Source organism: Xiphophorus couchianus, chromosome 8, assembly GCF_001444195.1.
Source record: "Xiphophorus couchianus chromosome 8, X_couchianus-1.0, whole genome shotgun sequence".
Lineage (NCBI taxonomy): Eukaryota > Metazoa > Chordata > Actinopteri > Cyprinodontiformes > Poeciliidae > Xiphophorus > Xiphophorus couchianus.
The window spans coordinates 14597096-14621912 of NC_040235.1; the positions used below are offsets into that span (position 1 = coordinate 14597096).

Here is a 24817-nt window from a genome sequence, read left to right on the forward strand (position 1 = left end):
GTAATGTAATAAAATGTGGAAAAAGTTCTAGGGCATGAAAACTTTTGCAAATCATCTTAAAACCTTCACCATCTCCTTCCACTAATCGTGCTTCTTTATGGTTCCATCCTAGCTAATCAGGTGCTACTTCCTCATTTATTACTGTTATATCATTAACATAATTTTTGTCTCGTGGTCCTACATTTTGCTACACAGAGGTAGCTGTATTTACTTTAACCTGTTATGCAAATGAAACACCTTCATGTCAAAAGAGGCAGTTAAATCTGTTTTGAAGTACTTTGCAGCAAACTGAATAGATCTCATACGTAGCTTCCGTTGTTCATTGATAACTTATGGATGTTTTCTTGTAAGAAATATGATTTTTTTTTAAACAAAAAAGAAAAACTCCACTGAGTAGAGAGGGTTGAGAATTTTCCAGAATGTTTTCTCACTGCGTCACCATCTCTCTCTCTTTGTTTGGCGTGTTTCTGTCACCAGGTCCAAACATCTGAAACTGTTGAACACCATTTCCGCTGTACGGAGCACTGTAACTCTGTAGGTCCTGTTGTTGAAGCTGCTGTTTGTCGAAGATGTCATTCACGGGCAGCTATGGTGATATCAGACTGGGAGAACACTCATATTCACAGATATTTATATTCTGAATGGTGAACCTTTTTATTTTGGTTAACAGGAGATAAAAAAGGATTTATTAGATTCAATAAAATGCAGTATTACAAACCACAAGGTTTAAAGTCTGCTCTTCATTTCCATATAGAGTCCATTTAATTATCGGCGTTAAATCAAACGTCAATATAAAAAAAAAAATTGGTGCACAAGTTTGAGTTGATTATTTATGCCTGCTTTCATTTATGTCAAACAAATGTTTATGTCATCATCTTAATAAATACAAAAATAGACAATATGCTGCCCTCACCAACCCAGTCCTATGTAAAAAAATAAAATAAAACAAATACATGAATAACTGTTCCCAAGTTAATGTATGACATTCAACACATGATATGTGAAACCTTTGAAAAAAATTAAAATTGAAGAGCTCATTGTTCATAGTGAATTTAATATCTCAAAGATTTTCTATAAGATTTACATGTATGTTTTGAACAGATAGACTGATCTAAGGTAATATACAAAAAATCTCACAGAGACAGTCTTTAAAAAATGAATCTTTAAAAGTAATGCTGCTAAACTGTAAACATGGACTGACATTTTATAAAAACAAAATCTTTCCACAAAAGGAGAACCATTTAAAACAAAAAACATTTTTCATGAAAACTGAAATTGTTCAGTGTTACAAACCAAAAACAAACTTAAAAACACTTCTGTGAAATGTTGCAAATAAAGAAGCATTTTGTTAATATATCTGTTCCCACATGATAAATGGTAATGCGTCTCTAGTCTTTGTGTTAAAAATAAAAGATATCATGCCATTAGTCATAAAGTAAAACCTTGAAACTTATCCTCAGACCAATGTGCTTGGCTGTCATAAATTTAGCAGAAGACAGAATATTTATTTATTTAAAAGCCTCAACTGCAGCAGATGGAAACCAAATCTCCCATAATGCTGAAATGCAGAATAATCACAATTTTGGAACAAAAATGAATGAAAAACTTCCTTGTTGGTTTTTTATTTAATATGACGGTTTTATACATACTTTAGACAAATTACTTTCCCTTCTATTTTTTCAGACTTGGCAGATTAATATGATTCAGCACTGCTTATTTTAACCTAAGGGGCTCCACTAAGGCCTAGATTTAGTAATGTTAAAATATTATTAAATCTAAAGATGGATGTAAACATTTCTTTGCTGCATGCAGAGCTAAAACGCTTTCGTCTAGAAAGCACCAGCAAGAGAGATGGCAAAGAGGCAACTGCTCACTGACGTCTTAATGCAGAGCAACCGAGTGAAATGCAAGCAGGCAGTAAAATTACTCAGCAGAACATTTAGTGTTGAAAAAATAGGCTTTATACACTGTACAACATAGCGTATGTAGGAATACATTCATGTATTCGTGTGTACCTCATGAGTGCAAATAAGTTTTAAGCTTTGAAACATACACACAGGTACAGTACCTGATCCAAATATGGTCTTTATATTGGAAAACTTTTTTTTTTTACAGTAGCTTTATCTAATAGAAAAAAAAAAAACAGATCCAGGCACATTCAATAAAGTGTAAAAACAACCGCACAAACACTAATTACCTTCCAACAACTGATTTTTGTCTTAACTCCACAGAGCTGAACAACAATGCAAACTGATTATCTTTTTTTCCCCTTGTTTTGGCAATATGATATTATACTGGTGCATTTTATATTGCACGTAAATGTAAGAAAAACTTTCTGATACAAAAATAGTGATTTATAATGCAAAGGTTATTGCATTAGAGCAAAATAGTCTATAAACACCAGGGGATAGCTGTGATAGAATATGCAAACAGTTTATCAATAAATAAGTCATAAACAGGAGCAACAACAAAAACATTGAATGTAATATTGCCATAGCTGGACAAGACCTCCATTTTTACATTCTGGCTCAGCAGCACATCAGTTTTCAGATGTATTTACCGTCCGTGTGTCAGTTCTGTGTCTCTATCACAAAGTCGTCTGCTGCCTCCAAGTGGACGGTAGTTTTATCACAGTCTCTCCCGATCCTAGCTGATCTTCTGCAGCAGTTTGTCCTCTATTAGCTCAAACTGAACGCTGACTGACATCTCAGCGATGAACTGGTCACACCCCTCCTTGGTCACCTGTTTGCAGTAGCGCAAGTCGATGTGACAGATGCTTCCACAGCGCTTGAAATAGGTCAGCGACTGGTCGGTGACCCTGTTACAGACTGCAAAGGGAGGGAGGCACAAGGTGAGAAATCAGAAAAAGGTGCAGAAGTGTTCTGACATGAAGGATATCTGTGCATGTCTTGTGATTACCTGATTTTAGTTTTAAGGCTAGATCTGTATTTAATATCTCCATGTATTTTAAAGGTTACAAGGTTCCCAAGACCCTTAGAGGAGATACAGGCCCACAGCATTACAGAACTTTCACCGTACAAAACAGTTTGCCAAGGGTGCTTATTCACACATTCTGATGATCATTTATTACTAGAAAACTCAACACAATTAATGTTTATGTTTATTTTTGTGATGGTAGGACAAAAGAGGTTACTTCCTGGCATATATTCCAAATAACTAGCTGGTTTAAAGATATTGCTTAATTAAAACTTGGTGATCCCAAGATGTCACTTTCTAGACTTATTGATGAACTAAACTAAACTAGCAGATATGATAAAAGAAAATGCTTAATTTACATTTCCTTCATCATAAATGTTAGTGATGTCAATAATAGTAGCACACCAGTGAACTGCACATGTGAAGTAAACTGAGATTTCCAGCCTGTAAAAGAGAGATTCTGGTACCTGACAGGTTGATGTCAGTGAGCGAGTCTCTGGTGGTTGTCCCTGCAGCGGTCAGGATGTTCACAGACTGGTCAGTGACATGGTTGCAGTAGCTGAGGTCCAGCTTCGATAACAGAGGCATGTAACGGATGATGAGGCACAGAGTCGTGTCGGTGATGTCCAGTCCAGCCAGCCGGAGCTCCTCCACGTGACGCAGCTTACTCCGGTTATCCAGCTGACCTGGAACATAATAAAAGGAACTTCAAAATCTGAGGGAAATGATTAGGTTTGGCAACGATAGCAAGGATATTCAGATGGTTCTGTGCAACTGATTTCTTAAGAAGTGTTGATACCTGGCCTGTTATCTGTCGGGGGCGACAGTAAGTCTCTCATCTGGGCGTCTTTCAGGCCCTCGACCCACTGAACGTCCAGCGTTCGCAGCAGAGGACAGCTGGAGGTGCACAGGGCCGAGACGGCGACCCAAGAGCAACCTGACAGGAGCAACACGCGCAAACCTGCAGGGCAAGAATTTAGAAATATATAGTTACATTTTGAACACCTCATCTTGTTTTCCTGCAGGTAGAGAAAAATACACTGCATATTGAAGATTCAGTCTGAAGACATTGTTAGGATTTCCTCTGTAAACCAGCTCACATGCACATTAGGTAGACTTGCTGTATAACAGTGATCTATTATGCGATTCATAAAGGAAAACCTTTCTGCAGTAAAATAGTAAAAGGTTTGAACAAAGTTGCTTTATGAAGTACATTATTTGACTGCCTTCATAAGAAAAAGCATTTACAATAATGATAAGTTCTCTTCTCAGATTATTTAAAAATTCAGTTGGCTTCTTTTTGGTACATTTTTTCCTTGCGCATAACTGAAGAGGCCCTGGACAGCCACTGTAAGTTTCGTCAACTTGTTCTCTGCCAGTTTTGTATTGTTTTTATCCACTGAGGCACCAAGGTGAAGTTTTATATCTTCTTTATTTGACAACTTTTTGCCATGCCCACATCCTGTAGTGCCTTTACACAACAATCACATCCCTGGAGGTTTTTCGCATTTTGACAACACAACTGTTACAAACACAAACTTAAATGTATACTATTTGGATTTTGAGTGCAAGATCAACGTAAAACAAGGCAAAAATACACACTTTTCAAACTTCTTTATATAAATAAAATCTGAAAATTGTGATATCCATTTGCATTCTACCTTTCGCTTTAATTACAACAGCAAGTGTTTTGGGGTCTTTGCCAAATTTGCACACACTTCATTTTTATCTATTAAAAATCCTTGGAAAACAAGTCTGTTGTAGTCAGGGTGTGTTCATATTTATATGGAGTGTTTGGTTTTGACTCGTCTGACCAGATTAGCTTCTTTTGTGTGTTTGCTTTGTCCTTTAGTCCAAATAAAATACATTAAAGTTTGTGATAATAACATGACAAAATGTGGACAAAATACTACTGCAAGGAACTGTATATCAGTACACTCCCAGTTATTCAGGTGTGTACCAGTGTAGTTGATCACATTTATGTTTATATTAATAAAAATGTTGCAGAGGTTCACAGTACATAGTCTTAACCATGTTTGAGGCTTCACTGATAAGATTATAGAGGCGTTCATGAAAGCACACATTTCATGAATAAAATCCCATTCCTGGTTCCATTTATTCAATTCTCTGAGTCTGCAAAAAATGCTTATGCATGGTACAAAGTCAGGAGCTCCACTGACGGAGTGCAGCATTTTTGAAAGCAAAAATGGACACAGTATGAACCATCATTTGTTTCCCCTCTTCTGTAGTCTGCACAGTTTAACTAAAATGTGATTTACTAACATAATGGGTAGGCCACAATTTATCTTCAGTTCAAGACAAATGTTTAATGAGCTACTGTAAGGAGTTTTGTATATACAAGTTAAACCAGGTGTGGACATCCATTCATTGTTTGAACGTGCTTGTCCTTCCCGGATATTAGCACAGCTGGTGCCGTTGTCCAGGGTTTATTTGTCGAGAGGCGAGGACACGCCCTGGACAGGTTGCCAGCTCATCACAGAGACACACAGGACAGACAACCACACACACTTATATCTAAGGGCAATTTAGAGAAACCACCTAACCCAAGAGTTGTGTGTTTTGCAAGCTGGAGTACCCAGAGACAACATGCAAACATGCAGAAAGACCACAGGCTGGGATTCAAACTCAAGACCTTCTTGTTGGCAACAATGCTACCTGCTGCGACACAATGCAGCTGGAAAATATATGAAAAAACTGAAGAGCGTCTGAGCAATACCTTTAAGGAGAAAGGAGGAGAAATGCAGTCTGACTTTGGTTTCATTTACAATTCTATAAAATCACTGCAGATTTTAGCCGCTTTCAGATCATAGTTCACAACTACAAGCAAGATTTCTATGACTTTTGTCATGCAAATCATACAAGTGAGTCCTATGAGATAACGGGGCAAACACCAGCATACACCTGGAATTGTAGAACCAAAGGGACATGTTCTACATGTTAAAATCGTTCACGTGAACAAAATACACAAAATTTGTGTCAGGCTCAGTAATATCTGCATCTGCTTTTGTTCATCAATGTATTTCTCCTAATCGGACACCTATACACTACAAAACCACAAAATCTTACCAAGTATTTTTAGTCTAGTTTTTTGAGCAAATATTAAGTATTATTAACTAAAACAAGTTCCAATATCTTTCTGAAAATATACTTGTAAGTTAGTTACAAGTATATCCAGCTGAGAGGATAAAATTTGACAAATCCCTTCTTTTCATGGCTTGATTGTCTCCTCGGATATCTGAGGTGTGACAGCGTTGGTTCAGCTTCAACACCCATTCTCTATTGACACCTTCCTACTAACTGCCGTGGCATGCAGAACATGCCACAGATTGAAAGTCTTCTCAAAAAAGATCCTTAAGTTTTATACTCCAATGAAATCCTCTTACCAGGAAGCCTGTTGATGAGCCAGCTGAGCTGTTTTTTGGAGATGTTGGTCCAGCTGAGGTCCAGAGCTACCGGCTGCCTCCGGATGATGCCGCTCAGCATCAGAGGCGTTATCGACTTGCAGCGGTTCAGGCTGATTTGCTTCCACAGGGTTTTATCGCAGCACCTGGTTTGTGACAGGAAAGACGCGATCTGTGAGTTCGCTGCGCATTCCCGTTTGGAAGTTTCCAGCAGGACAGTTTGTCTCATACCCACCATCTGTTCCACGCTCTGCAGACACGCATGCAGACGCAGAGATCCCTGTGAGGGAGGTGACTGAACACTTTCATCCACGCCTCCCGACGCATCACGTGGGCTTCCCCGTCGTTCAGCGGCAGTCTGTCAGGTGGGGGACTGATGGGAGGGGGTCGAATGACGTGGCGCTCCATTTGAACGCACTTCGGAGGCGACCGGCGGGGGAGCGGACGCGGACATATCGGTGTAATCGGCACGCTTCTGTTCCAGCTAAGAGGAGAGTAACCGTGCGGCATCCCATTGACCTCCCGACCCCTGTGTCGCAGCCAGTCACCCAGGTCACTGCTGCCGTTGCTGAGCGGCCATCTCGGTTTCTGCTCATCCGCTTCGCTCCCTGGTTCTGGCTTTACTGGGCTGTGATTCTGGTTGCTCGAGCAGTCCTCGGTTTTCAGCGGCTGTCTGTGGTAGCTGGCCACACTGTCCTCCAGCTTAGGAGCTCTACGATTCTGAGTCTCTTCAGTTTTTATAGGTTTGCAGTTCTGATTGGCTATAAAATCTTCATTTTTGAATGGCCTGCGATAATGACCGTTGTTCTCCATCTTCTCCGCGCTGTGCTTCTGGTTGCTCAGAGAATCCTCCATCTTGAGGATCTCTTGGCTTAACTCTTTGCTCGGTCCTTTGTTTGGAAGACGTTGGCGCTGATGGCGGGCTTTGAGCGGACCAGAGCTCTTATCCTGGCCATCTCCTGTCTCGCTGCTCGGTCCGGCTCTGGGAGAGTTGGAGGATGAGTGGTCACCTTCTCTGGCTGAGGACGTTCTTAGCAGGGGACTCACGAGTGCCTTGGTTTTGTCATCTCTCTCTTTAGCTGCAGCCTCCTCTTCCTCTGAGTCCTCATCCTGGCCTTCATCGCCATACTGACTCTTCCTCTTAAAATGCATTTGGTTCAAGGATAAAATATCTTCTTCATGATCCCAGTGTCCCTCATCTTCCTCCCTGTGATCGTTCTCTGTCTTGATTTGTTGCAAAGGCTTCAGACTAAATTGATCATCTGCTTTTAAAAGCTTTTTCTAAGAAAGAGAAGAGAAAGTTACATTTTAATGCAATCACAGTTAGTCTACAGCTACAAAGGATTCCCACAAATTTATATCAAACTTTATTACTTTTCCTAAATGTAAATGTCCAGATATTTCAGTCAATTTTTAATCAGTATTTACTATAAAAACAAAAGTTCACTATGGATTTACTGAAATTTTACCCACATGTTGCTACTTAGTTTCCTCATCTGGTTGAAATAAGGATCATACACTGTCTTTCACTCACAACAGAGACATAATAGATGTTTCGTACATTTATGACCGTTATATCAAATCTAAAGAAGCAACATCTAGCCCTGCTGTGGAGGACACCGCTGCAGAAAACCCTAAGAACTCCTGGCCAAGTAAAATCAGAAGGTATGAAGCAGCATTAATGCTAAATGAATGTAATAATTTTCGAATAGTGAATAAAAGTGAGAAAAGAACCTTTCAAAAGTCAATATTTCTTTACATATTTTGTAGCAGTCTGTTAGTTTGGAAATAGGGTCCCCAACGAGAAGCTAATGCTGTTTGGAGAGCCAAGACATGGGACATTTGGGAACCGCTGTTATAGATAACATCATTACCACTGTTATAATAAAGATGATGGATTTTGTCAGCTGCAGTAGTGAAAAGTGTTACTTTACAGCTCTAAAACAAATCTATCAAATTATATAATAAAGGAGTCAATCCTTTAGAACTCCAGCACATTAATATTAAATATAATGCATGTTTTAATAATAATATATGTAAAGGTTAGTAAAAAAAAAATAAGGGTCTTACCTTCTTTTTCAACATAATGGGTTCATCATTCGTATCAAACAGTTTCCTTTTCTTCCTTAATGGATTATCTTCAAGCCGTGTTCGTGGTAAGCTATCCAGAGCTAGCAGGGGCGGGCGTTTCTTTGGAGGCTCCTCGTCGTTCTTCTTCAAGGTTACTTCCCGCTCCGCTTTTCTTTTCACAGCAGACGAGGTCATCAGTGGGGTAACAGGTGTCGTTGCCATCACCACCGGCAGCGGCGGTGGGGGCAGCGACTCGGGCTCGTCCTTTGAGTCTCGGTTTAAGCGCGGTTCTTTGAGAAGGGAGCCAGGAAGGTTCGATGCGTACTTGAATCCTGGCCCCCTTTTTTGCTTTGTGGCCAAAAGGTTGGAAGAAAAGAGAGGACAACTTTATTTCTCTGGCTCTGACGTGTGCAGATAAATTTAGCTGTTTTGCAAATTGATCAAATTAACATAAACGGAATCTAGTCCACAGTGATGCTTACTTTCCCAGTTTTTCCTGCATGGTTACACTTTGGACACTCCCAACAGTTTGGCAGCTCATCATTGACTAATCCACTCGAATCTTTAACCTAAATGAAATCAGAATTTATTGTTTGACAGCTGTCCATAGCATGAAAAGGATATTGTTTACAGTGTTTATATTTGATCATACTGATGTTGATCAGCTTACCTTGAGACAGTTCGGATGAACAATCTCATTACAGATGGAGCACTCCATGAGCATCAGGTTGAATTTCTCCTCTTCGTCCTCCACTGTGTCTTCCTTTCCAGCTTCTCCACAGACAAGACACACTGCTGTGTGGGGCAGGACCGGCTGAGAAAACCCATACAAAGAGATAATCAGTACATCTGTCTGTGTTAATATACAGAAATTACATTTTTGTATGTATGTTTTTAGTGACTCTTGGAATAAAAGCTTTTTGTGAAGAGTAAGACAAGCTTAGAAACCAACCAAAAGATGTAAGGAAGTTATGCAAATAACAGTGCAATAAAGTAGTAACAAAAATGTGGCAGAAAATAACAAAACCTAAAGCAGACCAAACCAAACCTGGTAAGAAAAAACAAACAAGGGCAGCATCATGTGGCTTTGTGGGAAGAAGAAGTTGTGGGCTCCCTCCCCACTAACACATTAAGGTAACTCCAAATTGCCCACCAATCTACATATAAATGTATGAATGTTGTAAGTGCAGCTGGGTTAATGAGACTCAGTGTTAAAGTGCCAGGAGAGATCGAAATGACAAGTTTATTTTACTGTCTTCTTACAAAAAAGTAGAGCATCAAAAAATACTGAGTTGACATAAAGAATAAACATGTGAGAAGTATAGTCTGTTCTTTCTTTTATATTTTATTTATTAATTTTGACCATTATTTCAATTGCAATTCAGACTGAACTCTGAATTCAGTCTAACTTATTCTAAAAAAAAAAACTATCATTAAAAATGATTCCATGTATTAAATTGTTTACTGGTAATGAATTTAAGCTTGTTAAACTCTTGATTAAAAACGTTTTCCTAACCATTTCAAAACTTAACCTTTCTGCCTGTTATTGAACATTCCCTGCAGCCATGTTTTTTAAACCCTGGTCTTCAAGACACACACTGTCCTGCGTGTTTTAGGCATTCCCCTGCTTCAGCACACATGATTTCAGTTGATGGCTGGTAACAGGGTTTTGCTGAGTTGCAATCGTCTGAATGTGGTGTGTTGAATCAGGGAAATATCTAAAACCTGCAGGTCAGTGTGTCGTTAGGACCAGGATTGGGAAACTCTGCCCAAACCTGGGGCAGAGGTTTGGGCAGACAACAGGCTGTTGCCACCCTTGTGCTTCGCCTTAGAAATGTTGTGGTTAAGTACACACAATTATGCATCATCAGAAAACAAACTAAGGCTTTTGTGGTCTGTGGGTGATTTGGAACAATGCTGAGATGATCACACAATCTTGTGACTCATCTCAGCCAGTGAGATCATTTAAAGTAGAGGTGCCGAGAGTGAAGCATCTCCAAAACTTGAGTGTTAAAATTGATTCAGGTTTCATATACACTTTTCATTACCACATTCTATTCTTTTCCAGGCTCAAATCAGAAGATTTTTTTCCATCTATTTTGACCTATTTAAAAAAATATAGATACAAAACGTTTTTTAACGCAGATGTTTTCCTAAAGGTCTGCCTTTAATTAAGCAGGAAAAAAAGACAGATAGACTCATACAACAATGACCATAGGATAGGGAATAAAGTCTGACAAATGTTTCCATTCTCTTAATTTCTTCCTCTATATTTAGTCAGATCCATAAAATCCTTTAAATTAAATGTTAAACTCTTGCAGACATTCCCAAGCTGCATACTAACCACGTTTATTCTAAAACTATTGCTAATAGCACATATTTTGCCATAATAAGAAGAGATTTTTTTACAGTAGTCATAGATAGATTAAAACAGCAGAACAGTAGCTGTTTGTGATGTCATTTTGCTCTAGTCTAAGAGGCTTATTAGAAGCATGTGTATCCTTCAAAAAGCAATACTCAATGTCATAAATTTTTGAAAGTATTATTTAGTGAGTTGGAAACTAAAAAGTCTTAGAAAACTGGTCTAAGCTGCAGATACGAGCCCAGTTTGTATATATTTCTCTGTCCATGGTTCTGAAACATACAAACAGCACCTCACCAAACACTCCTCAAGAAGCCTTTGAGGAAGTCATGACACAAAAATATACCTGTGAACCAAGAACTATAGGTATTCTTCATATTTAATGGGCCACCTCTACATAAAACAGCCAAGCATCTAATGCTGTGCCAACCAGTAGCCTCTCACAACATGCTCATCCATCTGTCTTTATCATTTCTCCAATTAATTGTTATCAGTCTTTATGCAAAGATGGGTTGATTACCCTTACTTATTTATCAAACGGATATAAAACTGCTGCTAACTGTGTCACATCACTCAGAAAGCTAGCGAGCCAAACATCATCTCTAAATAAAAACGAGCGCTCCCAGCATCCTGTACTCACAGCAATGCACTGCCTCATGATGCAAGACTGCTTCATTCGCCCCGGCCCTCCAAACTTCTTCATGTCTTTACAGAAGTGGCACTCTCCGCACTCCGTCCGCAGACACGCCTCGCACTTTCGGCAACGCGTCCTTCTTCTCCTGGCACCAGACGTTCCCCGGCTGGCCGACAGCTTGACTGCTGATGCAGGAGACGCTGCCATCTTAGGTTTCGGCCGGTTGGGAGGCCGGGGCTAAAAGGGCAAAAAGGGATACAGTGACGAGCGGATTGACAAAAAAATTAAGCAGTAGTTTTACTTTGGTGGTATCTGTTGGTGTCACGCTGCTCAACATGAAGCCTGCAGTGAATCATACGGGATATAAGTTCCAAGGTTAATCACTTCAATGTAGAGATAACAAAGAAGCTTTACAATTAATAATTAATATCTAATTGTCTCAGTACGTTACAAAGAATACATCATTAAGAAAATATCATAACAGGTACAGTAAAGCCCATTAGTACATTTAAGGTCTACATTCCTTTGCAAAAATGTTCATACTACTTTAAGTTTTTCCATGTTTGGTTACTTTTAAACCAAACACTATATATAGACCATAAACTTATATAATTTTAAAAATGTAGCATGCATTTGTGTTTAATTCCTTTCACTCACTACTTTGTAGAACCATGTTTTGCAACAATTAAGTCTTAATCTTAATGGGGTGTGTCTCCTCCAGTATTAGACATGAAGAAACTAAAATATTTGTCTATTTAATTTGCAAAGTAGCTCAAAGTTGTTCAAACTGAGTGGAAAGTCTCTAATCTTGCCACATATTCTCAAATAATTTGGGTCTAGGTACCAAACAAAATTCTGAAAAAGTTCCTTTTTCTCACGTGAAATCCCAGTAAAATACATTGAAGTTTGAGGCTGTAATATTTAAAACATGAAGTAGCTTAAGATGTGTGAAACCTTTCGGAAAGCACTGCATAACTGCAAATCTAATATTCAAATAAGATGATGTAAGTGCTGAACAGCATTTTTATTTTATTTTTTTTGCGCTATCCCTTGCTAGGATAATATTTCAATGTCCACAGAAATAAAGGGATGATATGCATTAATATTTATCCACAGAAAACAAACCTGACCAGATGGGGCTGGTTTTAAACACATATTCCATGCCTCTTACAGGACTGAACAGAAGAACAAACCATCACATCAAAAAATGTCCCTGAAGGCACCATCCAAATTTAGCCTCTCGCTGCCTTGCATGTTTCTTCTTCAAAGAGAAGCTACACTCACAGCCACATTTCACACATGCTGCATGAGGAAGACACATTGTTCTGTCTTCCAGAGCACACAGACTGATAAAGGCATGCACTCATAATAATCTCTGCTCTATTTTAAACATCTGGCCAATGGAGATTATAAATCTTTGACCATTATTGTTTCTGTGCTGTAATTCTCCTCCTTTGGCGGCTCAGTGGTTGTTCTTTTTAATCAGAAAATCCGCTCGATGCTCCCCACCATCACGCATGAGACACTGAGCAGCAGAATGGGGGGATAAATAAATAAGAGCAAGAGGTGAAAAACACTGCAGCTATTGGAGACGAAGCCTGGATTCCTTCAGCTACATCGGCAGTGCAGATTTTTCTGGTGTCAGCATAGCAACAGCCGCGTCCCGTTCTCTAACAGAACAGTGTATGACACACACACACTTGTAACCAATGAGGACTGTAACTAGAGAGCCTCCAAGAGGGGAAAAAAGTGAGTGTGGTAAATTTTGGGCACATAATGATAATTTACAGCAGCCATGAAACAGACTGACACGGACAGTCAGATATGTGGTTGGCAGACAGGATTAATGTGAGATATTGAAGAACTGGGGGAAGAGGGGTGCAATCTTCCCTGGAGTTTTTTAGGGGGATTAACAAGAGGGAGGGACCAGATAACCAAGCAACAGAGACCAAGTCCTGAACAGTTACAGTCTGACAAATACTCAGATAGACATTAAGCAGCTACTTATCTAATGATCACAGCATATTGCAGGTAAATAAACTACGAGTTCAAGAGGCATGTTAGGAGACAGACTGATCCCTTCTTGTGTCCTGTCAGCAGAAATAGCTGATGCACAGAGAATTATTTAGATTTTAGCAGAAAAATAATAACAATTTTTATTATTTTATTGACAAACTACAAACAGGTTATAGTTCAGTCTTTATCAACAATAAAAATACAAGAAAATCTGACTAGTTAGCAATTTCTTGAGAGCTTATTCTGCTGGGAAACATTTTAGTAGAACAGCTGCTACGATTAATGAAATGACCAACTCCATGGTCATTAAGTTGAACACACACGTCAATGTAAAACAAATAATGACAACAAACATAAAACATATACAGACAATTAAAAACCTAAGGGCAACAACAAACTTCAATGATCTTATAGCAACAGTAGAGGTTCAAAGAAAAGAACAAGTTGATAAAATCTTTGCAAAATTTGGTTTAGATTATAACAGTTTCAACATATACTGGAATAAACGACCAAAAATAAAGTGCTGTGATAGCAACATTTAAAACCTGTAGGTGATGTCACTAAATTCAACACAAGTTGCTCAAATTGTTCCTAAAGTTTCCGTTTCAGAGCCCGAATCACCCTCTGAACAATTTTGGCCTTAAGGCTACTGACTGAAAGAATGTGTGTGTGTGTGGGGGGGGGAGTCGTGCGTGTACGCGCGCATGTGTGTGCGTGGGGAGGTGTGTGAGGGGGTGTGTGGGGGGGGGGGGGGTGCAAATGACTGGAATCAATTTTGGAAAGGTCATGTGACTTGTTCTACTTGACAGCAGAACAAGATGGACTCGTTCATCAGCGCTCAGTGTTTTGTTTCATTCAAATGCGGTCACAGATTTTAAGTGAGGGAGGAGTGTGGCGCTGAGGTGAGCAGTGGAGTAGAAAAATTATTTACATCAACAAAAATTTGCAAGCAACTTCTTTCACAGATCCAGCTACCATTTATACCCATGCAAATGGGTGCAATAATATAACACATGTTGAAATATTAACAGAGTTCAATATTTTCACAGTCAGGCCACTAAATCCGAAATGAATCAGCATCATAAGGCAACCGCCAAAAAATTTTAACAGTAAAAAAACACTAATTATCTTCTCTGCAATAAACACACATAAGAAAACTATAAAGAAGATTCGAATCAAAGACTGAGCACTGAGGGCAGACTGAATCCACGCTTTTGTCTCAAACAAGCTCAATTTCCCCACTGCTCTGTGATGTTCCACACAAGCGTAAACACAAAACATTCCTCCAGTTGGCTCGGTGTGCCTGCCTGCCTGCAGGGCGTCAGTGTGCTAACCTGCTCAGAGTCTGAGTCGTAGTCCTCATCATCAGCGCTCAGCGACATGGCCATGGCTTGTTTTCAGATGCCGTCCAGCTCATAGCAAACTGACATGGCTGCAGTCTCCTCCTCCTCCTTCTACTCCTGCTACTGCTGTCAGGCCTACAGCCCTCCCTCCTGCTCTAAAGCTTCACAATACCACAAGCAGATGTAGGAAGCACACACACACACTCACTCACCCCAGCACAATTCTCCCTCATTAATATGGATCTGCTCCATGGAAGCAAAGGGGTGTTGCTGCAAAGCGCTGAGCCAATGGGAGGCGGCTGAGCATCAGAATATGAACTGGGGGTGTACGCCTCGGTCCAATGAGAAAAGAGGAAGCGGCAAAAGTGTTGTCATATTCATTCTGCGCATCATAAGGAGAAAAGAGCAGGCTTGTGCACAACCAATAGAGCCAGATGGCATCTCATTACAAAAGACAAACACAAAGAGGCCCCGGGACCAGCAGCTGGCCTTTCAAGGGACAGCAAGTGGGTGGCGGGGTGATCCAGAGGCTTGATGAGACCAGCAGAAACTTTATGACCAAACATTTATATGGCAATTATCTCGAGACGCATAAATAATACTTTCCCTAGCAGCTTAAGGTCTGATGTGCCAACTACTATTCAAAACAAGTACCTGCATAAGCCCTTATCCTTGTAGGTAATTTTTACTATAAGGTGTTCCGATAAGAAAATGAAGACAATACTGACATTGTTATTGTTAAGATAAATGTAGGGGTTCTTTTGTTTTTACATATCACAGATTAACATAAATTAATTACACATTAGACAGGAAGTATGATGTATTTTCAAGGCACAATAAAGCAACTATGTTACCTTCAGTTGTTATAAAAAGGCAGTATATATCAAACTTGACTTAAAGGAAATTTAACGTTGCAATTTGATGCCTGGAAATTGGTCACTGTCTTTTTAAGAAGCGTCTGCTCTTAAAAAGGCAGTGTCTTTCTGACACTCCGCCTTCAACACGTCATCACAACAATGCTCCTCATTTCGACGTTTAGAAAGATCCTTAGGAGAGCTGAACGAGATTTGGTCACATTCTCTAACAGGCAACGACAGCTGGCAGAGGCTGCTTCACCACCGTCCACTTTAAGAACTTTTTATCATGCTTTTTATGGAAAATATTCTGAGTTTCCCATTCACTTGCTGGTTCTGCTCAACTTCCCTTCAAGATTGGACATCACCAAAATTATCCTGTCAGAAATTGCCTGCCTTCTGTGATCACCCACAGTGTACAAAGTGCCTACAGGTTTTTTAAGGATCGTTGTCACCCTCTGGACTCGGATTGAGATGTCCAATATGCAGAACTCACAGGAGGAAAAACATGTTTATTCCCAAATTTAAGAGCAGTAACAAGTGCTTCTACTGTAATCTTCTGTAGACTATTAACCTTTTTGTAACACAAATGTGACTGATCAGTTCTGACTGGCTGTCAAAACCCGTGTAAAACACCAAACCTAGGAAAAACTTAAAATACAAAGATTTTTTTTTTTCCTTTTGACAACCAGCCACAGGTTTATGACCACGTATTTAATTGTATTCTAATTGGGGTATCCTACAAAAGTACAAAACTTGAAGATTAAATCCTTTACATTAAATTTAGAACCACAAAACTTCCATACATTATTATCTTCATTTAGCCATTATCTTTAAGCCAAGAAAAGTCAGATGAACACCGGAACTTAAAATATTTTCCAGAACATCATAAACTGACTCCCACTTTGCAAAGTTCATCGTCCTGCAGCTCATTCGTCTGTAAGAGAGGGCTGAAACAATGTAATTAAAACTCTCTGCAAAATTTGGTTTGTTTTGCTTACCTTTAACACTTTCTTAGGCCATAACACAACAGGAACCCCGGTGATTGCTAATTTTGGGTCATCATCAGCATGTTCCTTCAGGACAACCTAAACAGCCAAAGAGGAAAACAAACCGTCTTATGTCTACTCCTGTAATTGTTTCAGTGGTTTTTTTGTTTTGTTTTGGGTTTTTTCTACCTTGATGTCATCTAGGAGGGCCTGAGGGCTCTCTATTCCCACCGGAACACATTTTTTATTCTCAGGGAGTGATTCCAGTTTCTCCACCAGTGTCCTGAGCCCGATCAGCTCATGCTGTGTCAGGTGAGTCCACTTGCTCTGAGCCTCAGAACCTGGAGAATCCGAGGGGGTTTTGGGGAAGTCTAGAGAGGCTGGGCAAGGATTACAGCTGTCCTCCGAATCGACAGATAAAGCAGCTTTGAGCAGTGAGCCCTTGATGATGTCAGGCGAGCAAGGGCCATCTCCAGAGGGTCTTTCAGTTTTTTCACCGTTGCCGTCAGTAACTACAGGTCCACAGGAGTCCTCATTCATGTCCTGGCCCCTGGAGTCTGACGACGGACTCTCTGTTTTTATCTTTGTCTCATAGTCTAGAAGTAAGCAGAGGTAATAATACCGCTTGTCGAGAACGTGTCAAACTTCACTAAAAATGAGTAAGGTTTTGTTTTTACTTCACCTTGCAAAGATGCTTCCCACCTCCACAACTAAATCTTTCAGATAATTGACAAATATAAAGTAAAGACAATGGGTTTTCCCTTGTTGATTTAAATTTATTAAGGAAAAGAACTATTCTATGTGGCAATAACTGTGACAACAGCAATTTATTTCAAAAATAAAATAAAATCAACTTCAGGCATCAAATTCAAAAGCAGAATGACGTGATAGCCTCTCTTTTAATTAAAATTAAACTCCAACTTGATGCAGAGCCTCTTTTCTGCAGGATTTCCTGCTTGGTGGATTTCACTTTACATAATGAGAAAAAGTCCAGCTGCTAGTATTCAGTCTGTGTGATAAAAATCCTCCAAACAGGTTGGAGGTTTTGAATTCCAGCTTTCTTTATATGTTCTATGAAAATCATGCTTTCAGCAGTTTATATATCATTGAATCATATGTTTTGTATTTTTCTATTTCTTTGGTGTAGTAAAGAAATAGTTCTTACCGACAGACTCTTTATGGATCTCGTGAGTAAAGTAGGACTTTTTGGTCAGGCAGTGCAGGTATCGCTCCAGGACATACCAGCACATCTCGTAGTAAAATGGGAAGCGGAATTTGGAATGAACCTAAAGAGAGGATAAAGGAATTTATACTTACATAAACTCAGACTGGCTATACACTGCTAACATTTTACAAAATTGCTTTTTTTTTTTTTTTTGTGAAGGTTATCAGAGATGTCAGATACAAAATGTTGTTTTTATACATGGACATGTATAGAAATAACACATTATGTTGCATCCTGATACAGGAGACAGAACAGCTCTTGGGGAATTCGGGTGAAAGTCTTCATGTGATTTCTTTTCTTGAATGCTTGAAACTATTCTGTTTAAATTTCTTGTGGAGAAGCCAGTAAACAGTAGACAGCAGTTCTTTTTTGCAGTGTAAAATAAACTCAAAATGTTTCTTTTTACTGAGATGAATCTATTGCAGAGTTTCCTGTGCAGGTCGGTGTATTGCCATGCTTTCCAGCATGAAGACTCCTACCTTTGTCCTGTTTTCTATCTCGTGGATAGTGAACTGCATGGGGATGTTAAAGCTGTGCAGAATGTTCCCTCCAAAAACTAGTGTGTCTACAGGAGTGTAAACAGCATGGATCCAACCTTAAATTACAAAAAACAAAAAAAACAATCAAAACAATAGGGAAGGCAACATTTGTCCAAACTCATGATTGGACAGGGTTGCTACAACTTTTTCTTTTTTTTTTTTAACAAAAGGCATACTTTTCCAAACTCATAAAATTTCTAAATATCTCACTCTTTCTTGCCTGTTTTTAAACTACAAATACACAATTTACCATTTTACAGTGGTCAGGCTTTAAATATGTAAACTGCAAACACCATGACTATAAGGATTCACTACTATTCAAATTAAATCCCAAACTTTTAAAGACTTCTTCAACTTCCCTAGGAACTCTGCATTTACTGCAAAGTAACCGTGAAAGGCTTTGTGTCCTTAATTAATCTGGTATCTAACTTCTTCCTGTTGTCTCCTTAAAAACAACTAAGTCAGCTCACCAGATGGGATGAAGAAGGTGTATCCTTGTTTCAACTCCACTCTCTGGCATCCATCAGCTCTGTCTCCCAGGAAGACGTCACTCTGCTTGCCTGAAAGGACCCAGTCCTCATACAGTGCAAGGTTATGTGGGGTTGGAGGCACAAGCCAGAATACCTGACAAAAAGAAGTGTTGGGCTTTTACCGCAATGGACTGGGTTAATATTAAAAAACCTGGGGCTACCATTTATTAAACTGCAAAATCTTAGTTTAAGTATGAGTATAATATAGTTTAGGTATAAAGATAAAACACAAACATACTTTTTGTCCCTTGAATACATGATACCAAACTGAAGTTCCTCCGAAATCAATGTGAAAGTCTGTATAGCAGCCCTTTACACTCATCAAACAGTACCTGAAAACAAAATAAGATCATACTTAATTCTAGGGGGAAAAAATATCATTAAAAATTAGACAAATATTAACTATTTAGAAGATGGCAGCAAAAACAGTTACACTTGGAAAAAAACACATTCCAACTATAAGAAACTAACAAGGAGGACAACAGTAAAGAAAATACTTTGCAGTATTTACAATCAATACATTAGCAAAGTTTAACCTTTGCACTTTGGGGTACTTCATTTCTGAAATAATGTTGGTGGCTTCTGTTTGGCTGTGCTTTAGATCAGGAGGCCACATGTTGTCCACCCAGTCAACCTGATCCACCTGTAAAAACAATTAAAACTGAATGTTTATGCCTCAGTAACAAGTTTTCAGTCAACTTCATAGAGGCTTCTGAACGCCTATGAAAATTTTCACAATATCACCATCCATTTCCTACCACTGTGGGCCGTTTGATGAGATGCTCCAGCTTAGTGTGGCTGAACTCTAAGCTGATGACATTAAAGAGTTTGTCGCGCTCTTCCTCCGGGGTCTCGTAATAACGGACAAACTGAGCCATACTCATTTCCGAGCCTTTTTGAGTGCTCACGTCCATGACATCCACAGACCTGCGACTGCCTGCAACAAAGCAGGTCAAATCAACTGATCATTGGCTTTATTACAAAAGCTCCAAATTGTGGTATTACACAGGATATTATACCACAAAGGTAATTTTCTTACAATCTGGGCAAAAATCTTTTACGTTTTCTTAATTTGATTATTGAAGGTTTACAAAAAAGCTGGAATTTTGAAGCAGAATTAAGACAATTCTCATTATCAATGATACTGATAATTTATCATTATCATTTCCACAGCTTTTATTGCAGTAGTTTGTTCTCACTCTTTCAACTTAAAGATATTTACTCAGTGATGGAAAATCCCAAATTAAAGGGCAATTACTTTTAACAAAATGGTCATGGCCTCAATTATTCACATCTCAAAGAATACCTAGAAAACAAAGAAGTTTTGTTAATTTATATTTTAGATTTTTAATTTGATAATAGCATCTAAATATTCTTATTAAGTAATCCATGACTTCAGATTTTCCAGGAGTACATATGATGTGACACAAAGGCTGATTTCAATGAGCCACTCTTCAAAAATGGGAAAGAGAAGAAAACATGCCAATTCATGAAAAGCGACAGTGTCTTACAGCTACAATTCAGCATGTAGTTGATATTCTTAATTTGCATGTATATATCTAGTATAATTAATACTTAAAAAGTCAAGAACAACTTTAACTGGAACAAACAAAAGAGCACACTGAGAGTAATGATTAAATAGGTCAAACCTCCAAAGCTCAGTTTCAAAAAACTGCAAACCTTTTTGTCAAAGTGAGATTAGGCAACTGGAAAAAAAAGTAATTAACACTTCTACATATCTTTACTAGAGGTGTGTTGAGGGTACTGTATATCTGCTCCAATTTGAATCACTTGAGCTCCATTTGAATCGCTCCATTTGAATTTGAGCACTTCAGGGGCTCCTCAAAGTGTCATTCACAGGAGTCCCCACTAGATGGGGCTGATTTATTCAAAATTAAAGTAATCATGTATTTGTAGGTAAAGATAAAAACTAAAAAGAGAATGGCAAAAAATTAAATAACACAATCATAGCAGTGAGGGGGAATTGTTCTACAACTTATCACAGTTCAGAGACCTGTATAAGATTTCATCTCTGTGTTATACTTAAAAATTGTATATACATATCTCCATAATTTTCATTAAAATATATCAATATCTTTTACAACCAATAATTTCATGCAACAACATTTTCCTGCTTTAAGTACAAAGACACTACGACTTTATAATCCTGTGTTACAAAATCTGTCACTGTCAGGCACTATTAGGCCAATCCAAAAACATATATATATATATATATTCTGAGGTTTTTATTTAATGTGTCCTTTAGAATAAATTTAGACTGGTAATTTTACAAGCAAGTGAGCTTTTTGTTTAGTTAAAAAAAATTATATAACATGATATCTGTTAATACTGTATGAATATGTTGGTATTCGTGGCATTCTGCTTACCAACTAATCCTTTTATTTCACTGACTGTAAATTCAGAGTCAGGCATTCTGCAAAAAAAAAAACATGGTAAAAATATAAAAACAGATCTTATCACAGAAACATGTTTGACAATGAGACAGAATTTAGATCTTCACTTCTATACTGCAGCAGTCATTTCAAAAGAAATAAGCACAAGAACACAAATACTCAATAATGCTGCTGAGATTTTGTTTGTTTTTCAACTGGAAAAATCTGCATAACTACAAATGCAAATATAAATACACCTTAGTTGTTTTAAAATTATCTGTTTATATTTAATGAGTTGTGTTATTTGAATTTGAACAACTTTAAATAATTACTGCAAGTGTATTGTGGTCCAGTTAATAATAGTTTAATTAAGCACTTTAAGAGAAAGTGAAAAGAACCTCAGTAGTAACAAAATTGCAGTTTTGTGTAGAAAACGTCTTACCTGATCCCTAATTCATCTTTCTCTTTAAAAATAAGTGGTATCCTGAGGGCCTCCCTTTGCACATATTCATAAGTGAAGTCTGCAAGACAGGATATAGTCAGTTTTACTCCAAATCATGTAGGTATCTCTTCATATATTTATTGATGTAAAGACAATATTTTGCCATTCAAATGGTCATTTACTTTGTTGCAAGTGAATAATAAAGTTGTATGACATAATTTTTACCTCTGCCCTCCATTAAGTGAACAAACTCTGAATTATAGCAGTCACTGGCAAGCTTTTCCTCCACGCTGAAACCTCTAATGTTTACAATTTCTTCAACGTCAGATAGATCCTCGTTCTCGTCGTACATCCTCCGGCAGATGGAGCGCTGCCATTGAAAAATGCCATTATTTACATGACAAAAACAGACACGCGTGAAAAGCCCACTGGCTTATCCCTAAAAAGGCCCACGCTTCTCCACAGATGGCTACTAAAAAATAGTAAAGAGTCACTGAACGTTCATTTAGTGTCTTAACTTTAAAGCGTAAAAATATTTCAGTTTTTGTAGCGCCACTTCGGTTACCATAGCAGCACAATCGCAAAATGTGACTTCTCGCGCTGCGAGCGTTTAATGACGCTCATCGAAAGAGAAAGGAGCTGCTGGTTATAACTGTAATTGTTTCCAGTTAATCGCCCGTCTTTAACAATTTGTCTTACATATGTTTCCAAATGCTTGGTGAGTATTACACAAATAAAAACAAGTTGTAGTCTCTACAATTCGGCATACGCCGTTCTTTTCATTGTCTTCCTCAAACTTTACCAGCTTCCATGACATGACAAATACCCCCCAATGTTTTCAGTTGCAAACGTTAGCTAAGCTAACCCAGTCTCTCTTCTCACAAGCTAACGTTAACGCGGCGGATGCTACGCACCAGCCTCCGTCCAGTTTCAGCACACGTCTCCGCGGACTGGGCCATCGTCTCTTCGGGTCGTTTTCCAGCCTCTCAGTTTCGGGGAAGCATCCTCATGCGTAGTAAAGTTAAGGAGGCACTTAGCACCCTTTTACGCTTCAAAACAAGGGAACCATGTTTTTGTGTCTTACGTCATGGTCAGGAACCAAAACATTGTTGGACAACGTCATGGCATGTCACTCCGCTGCTTTCCACTGTTTTTACAAACCGCAAACATTCATTACATAACATCGGCTTACAACGCATAAAAGCTACTTCCGTCGTTAGAGGACGCGTGTAGTTTAATTAACCACCTTTAAATAAACAGACTTTTAAGATTATTTTAAAATGTTTTTCATACATAGATGAGTAAAACTGCAGGCACCTAAAATAACACCTTGTTTTTTTTTTGTTTGTTTTTTTTAATTAGATGGTGATAATAAAACATTTTGTTCGTTCTAAATAAAGTTGTGTCGTATCAAGAAATATACTAACATTTTGTAATCATTTAAATTCCTTTTTTTTTAACTCGTTTCCCTTTTGGATTAGTGAGATATTACTGAATCTGAAATTATTACATTTCTGATTTTGGTCTGCATCTCTTTTCCTAAGGATGGGTTAGTTTTATTTTTGTTTTATTGTACTTCAAACTAACATGTCCCAAATCCTCTATGAAAGAACATAGTGTAAGATATTTGCTTTGCAAATTTTAGAGTAGTGCATTTGTGGCTATATATCACCTCATTTCCATACCACACAGTACTTACAATGCCAAAACAAAATCAATTTAGTTTAAGTTAAAAGTGGAAGAAATATTTTCATGTTTCACCTCAACAAAGTTTTATAAATTTATATGTGTGTGCTACCTGACTTTCTGAGGCACTTTTTTTTCAGAGTTCTGAACTTTTCATCTTTCACAGCTACAGTTAAGCCTTTATATGATGTTTGTTGCTAAACTCTTTCCTCCACAAATGCAGCTCAAAGTGATGTGTTTGCAATGACCAAACAGACTTGATGTACCAAGTCCTTTTTGTGAACATTAGGAGCTGACTCCTGTCTGAGAGTTGCTTTATTTTTTTTATTAATGTGTTTACTTCATATGCACAACAGAATGTTGACAGAAGCTACAGACTCCTTTTGATTATTCTGACATACTGAAATTAAGTGCCAGAAGAAACTTATATTATATAATTTTGTCATGTGTTGCTGTTTGTTGAGTTTAATGTTTAGATGTTTTTATCTAGCAATAAACTTTTCACATTTCTCCAACATCCAGCATATTGCGAAAGTCTAAACTTTTAGTTTGATACTTTGGACTGGATTTTCATTCTACAAATGCATGTCTGCACATGTCCACAAATACAACATAAGTTCAACTTGTGAATTTTATTCAAGCTCTTGAATGACTTTTACGTCACAATTTCCTTAAGGTAGTTGTCCGAATTACCACACTATTTCCTTCCACTCAACTTTACATTAAGAATGCAGTATTCTGCAAACAACTAGTTTGTTTAGCAATGAGATTTTGTAGCTCACCCTTAGTGTCAATGTGGAGACTGGCATTATGAAAATATGGCAATTTTCTGGGAAACTAACCTTGGGGTATCATTTACTTTTAGTCAAAATCATTGAAATCACTTAAATAATTTTTTTTTTTTCGACCATATTCTAATTTACTGGGGTTTTTTAAGTTCAGAGTTGTTAATCAACTGATTTTAATTAATTGAGCCAGAGGATTCGGATCTCGGAAAAGATTCGAAATTCCCGTCACTATTTACTTGCGGATGTTGCCCTCGTCGCGCGTAGACTTGTGGGTAATTTAAGGTGCAAAGCAGATCAACACGCTGAAGAAGGCTGCTGGTTTTGTGAGACGGAGTGCGGCAAAACAAAACACATATCAGAGTTGGAAAAGGCGGATTTTGGCATAAACTGGTATGTGAATGGTTTGGTTGGAAATGGAGACAGGAAATGAGGAAGACATGGATTTTGAAGGGTGGACGCCAGTGGGGAGAGGAAGAGGGAGAGGACGGGGAAGGCATAAAACAGATGAAGGAAAGGAAATGGGTGATATTCAAGGAAATAAACGAGAACTGGAAGGAAGTAGTTCCGAAGAAGAAAGGATAGTTAGG

The 24817-nt window shown here is 38.3% G+C and overlaps 1 protein-coding gene across 2 annotated transcripts; it reads right to left on the reverse strand.

Moving 5' to 3' along the window:
* Positions 1 to 822: 822 nt before the first annotated feature.
* Positions 823 to 23078, reverse strand: kdm2bb (lysine (K)-specific demethylase 2Bb). Of its 2 annotated transcripts, none has more exons than XM_028024995.1 (21): positions 22671 to 23078; positions 21982 to 22126; positions 21757 to 21835; positions 21309 to 21355; positions 19680 to 19858; positions 19458 to 19564; positions 19160 to 19253; positions 18862 to 19015; positions 18332 to 18447; positions 17793 to 17913; positions 16817 to 17223; positions 16640 to 16726; positions 11432 to 11662; positions 9100 to 9243; positions 8912 to 8998; positions 8430 to 8777; positions 6595 to 7640; positions 6342 to 6505; positions 3737 to 3898; positions 3405 to 3623; positions 823 to 2828 (listed from the first exon to the last, which is right to left on the reverse strand). In XM_028024995.1, exons 1-21 carry the CDS (start codon positions 22713 to 22715, stop codon positions 2647 to 2649), a joined length of 4164 nt encoding a protein of 1387 aa, XP_027880796.1. In that variant the 5' UTR covers positions 22716 to 23078; the 3' UTR covers positions 823 to 2646. The 2 variants fall into 2 exon arrangements, with proteins under 2 accessions (XP_027880796.1, XP_027880795.1); XM_028024994.1 differs by having other exon boundaries at positions 8430 to 8786.
* Between the last annotated feature and the right edge of the window lie 1739 nt (positions 23079 to 24817).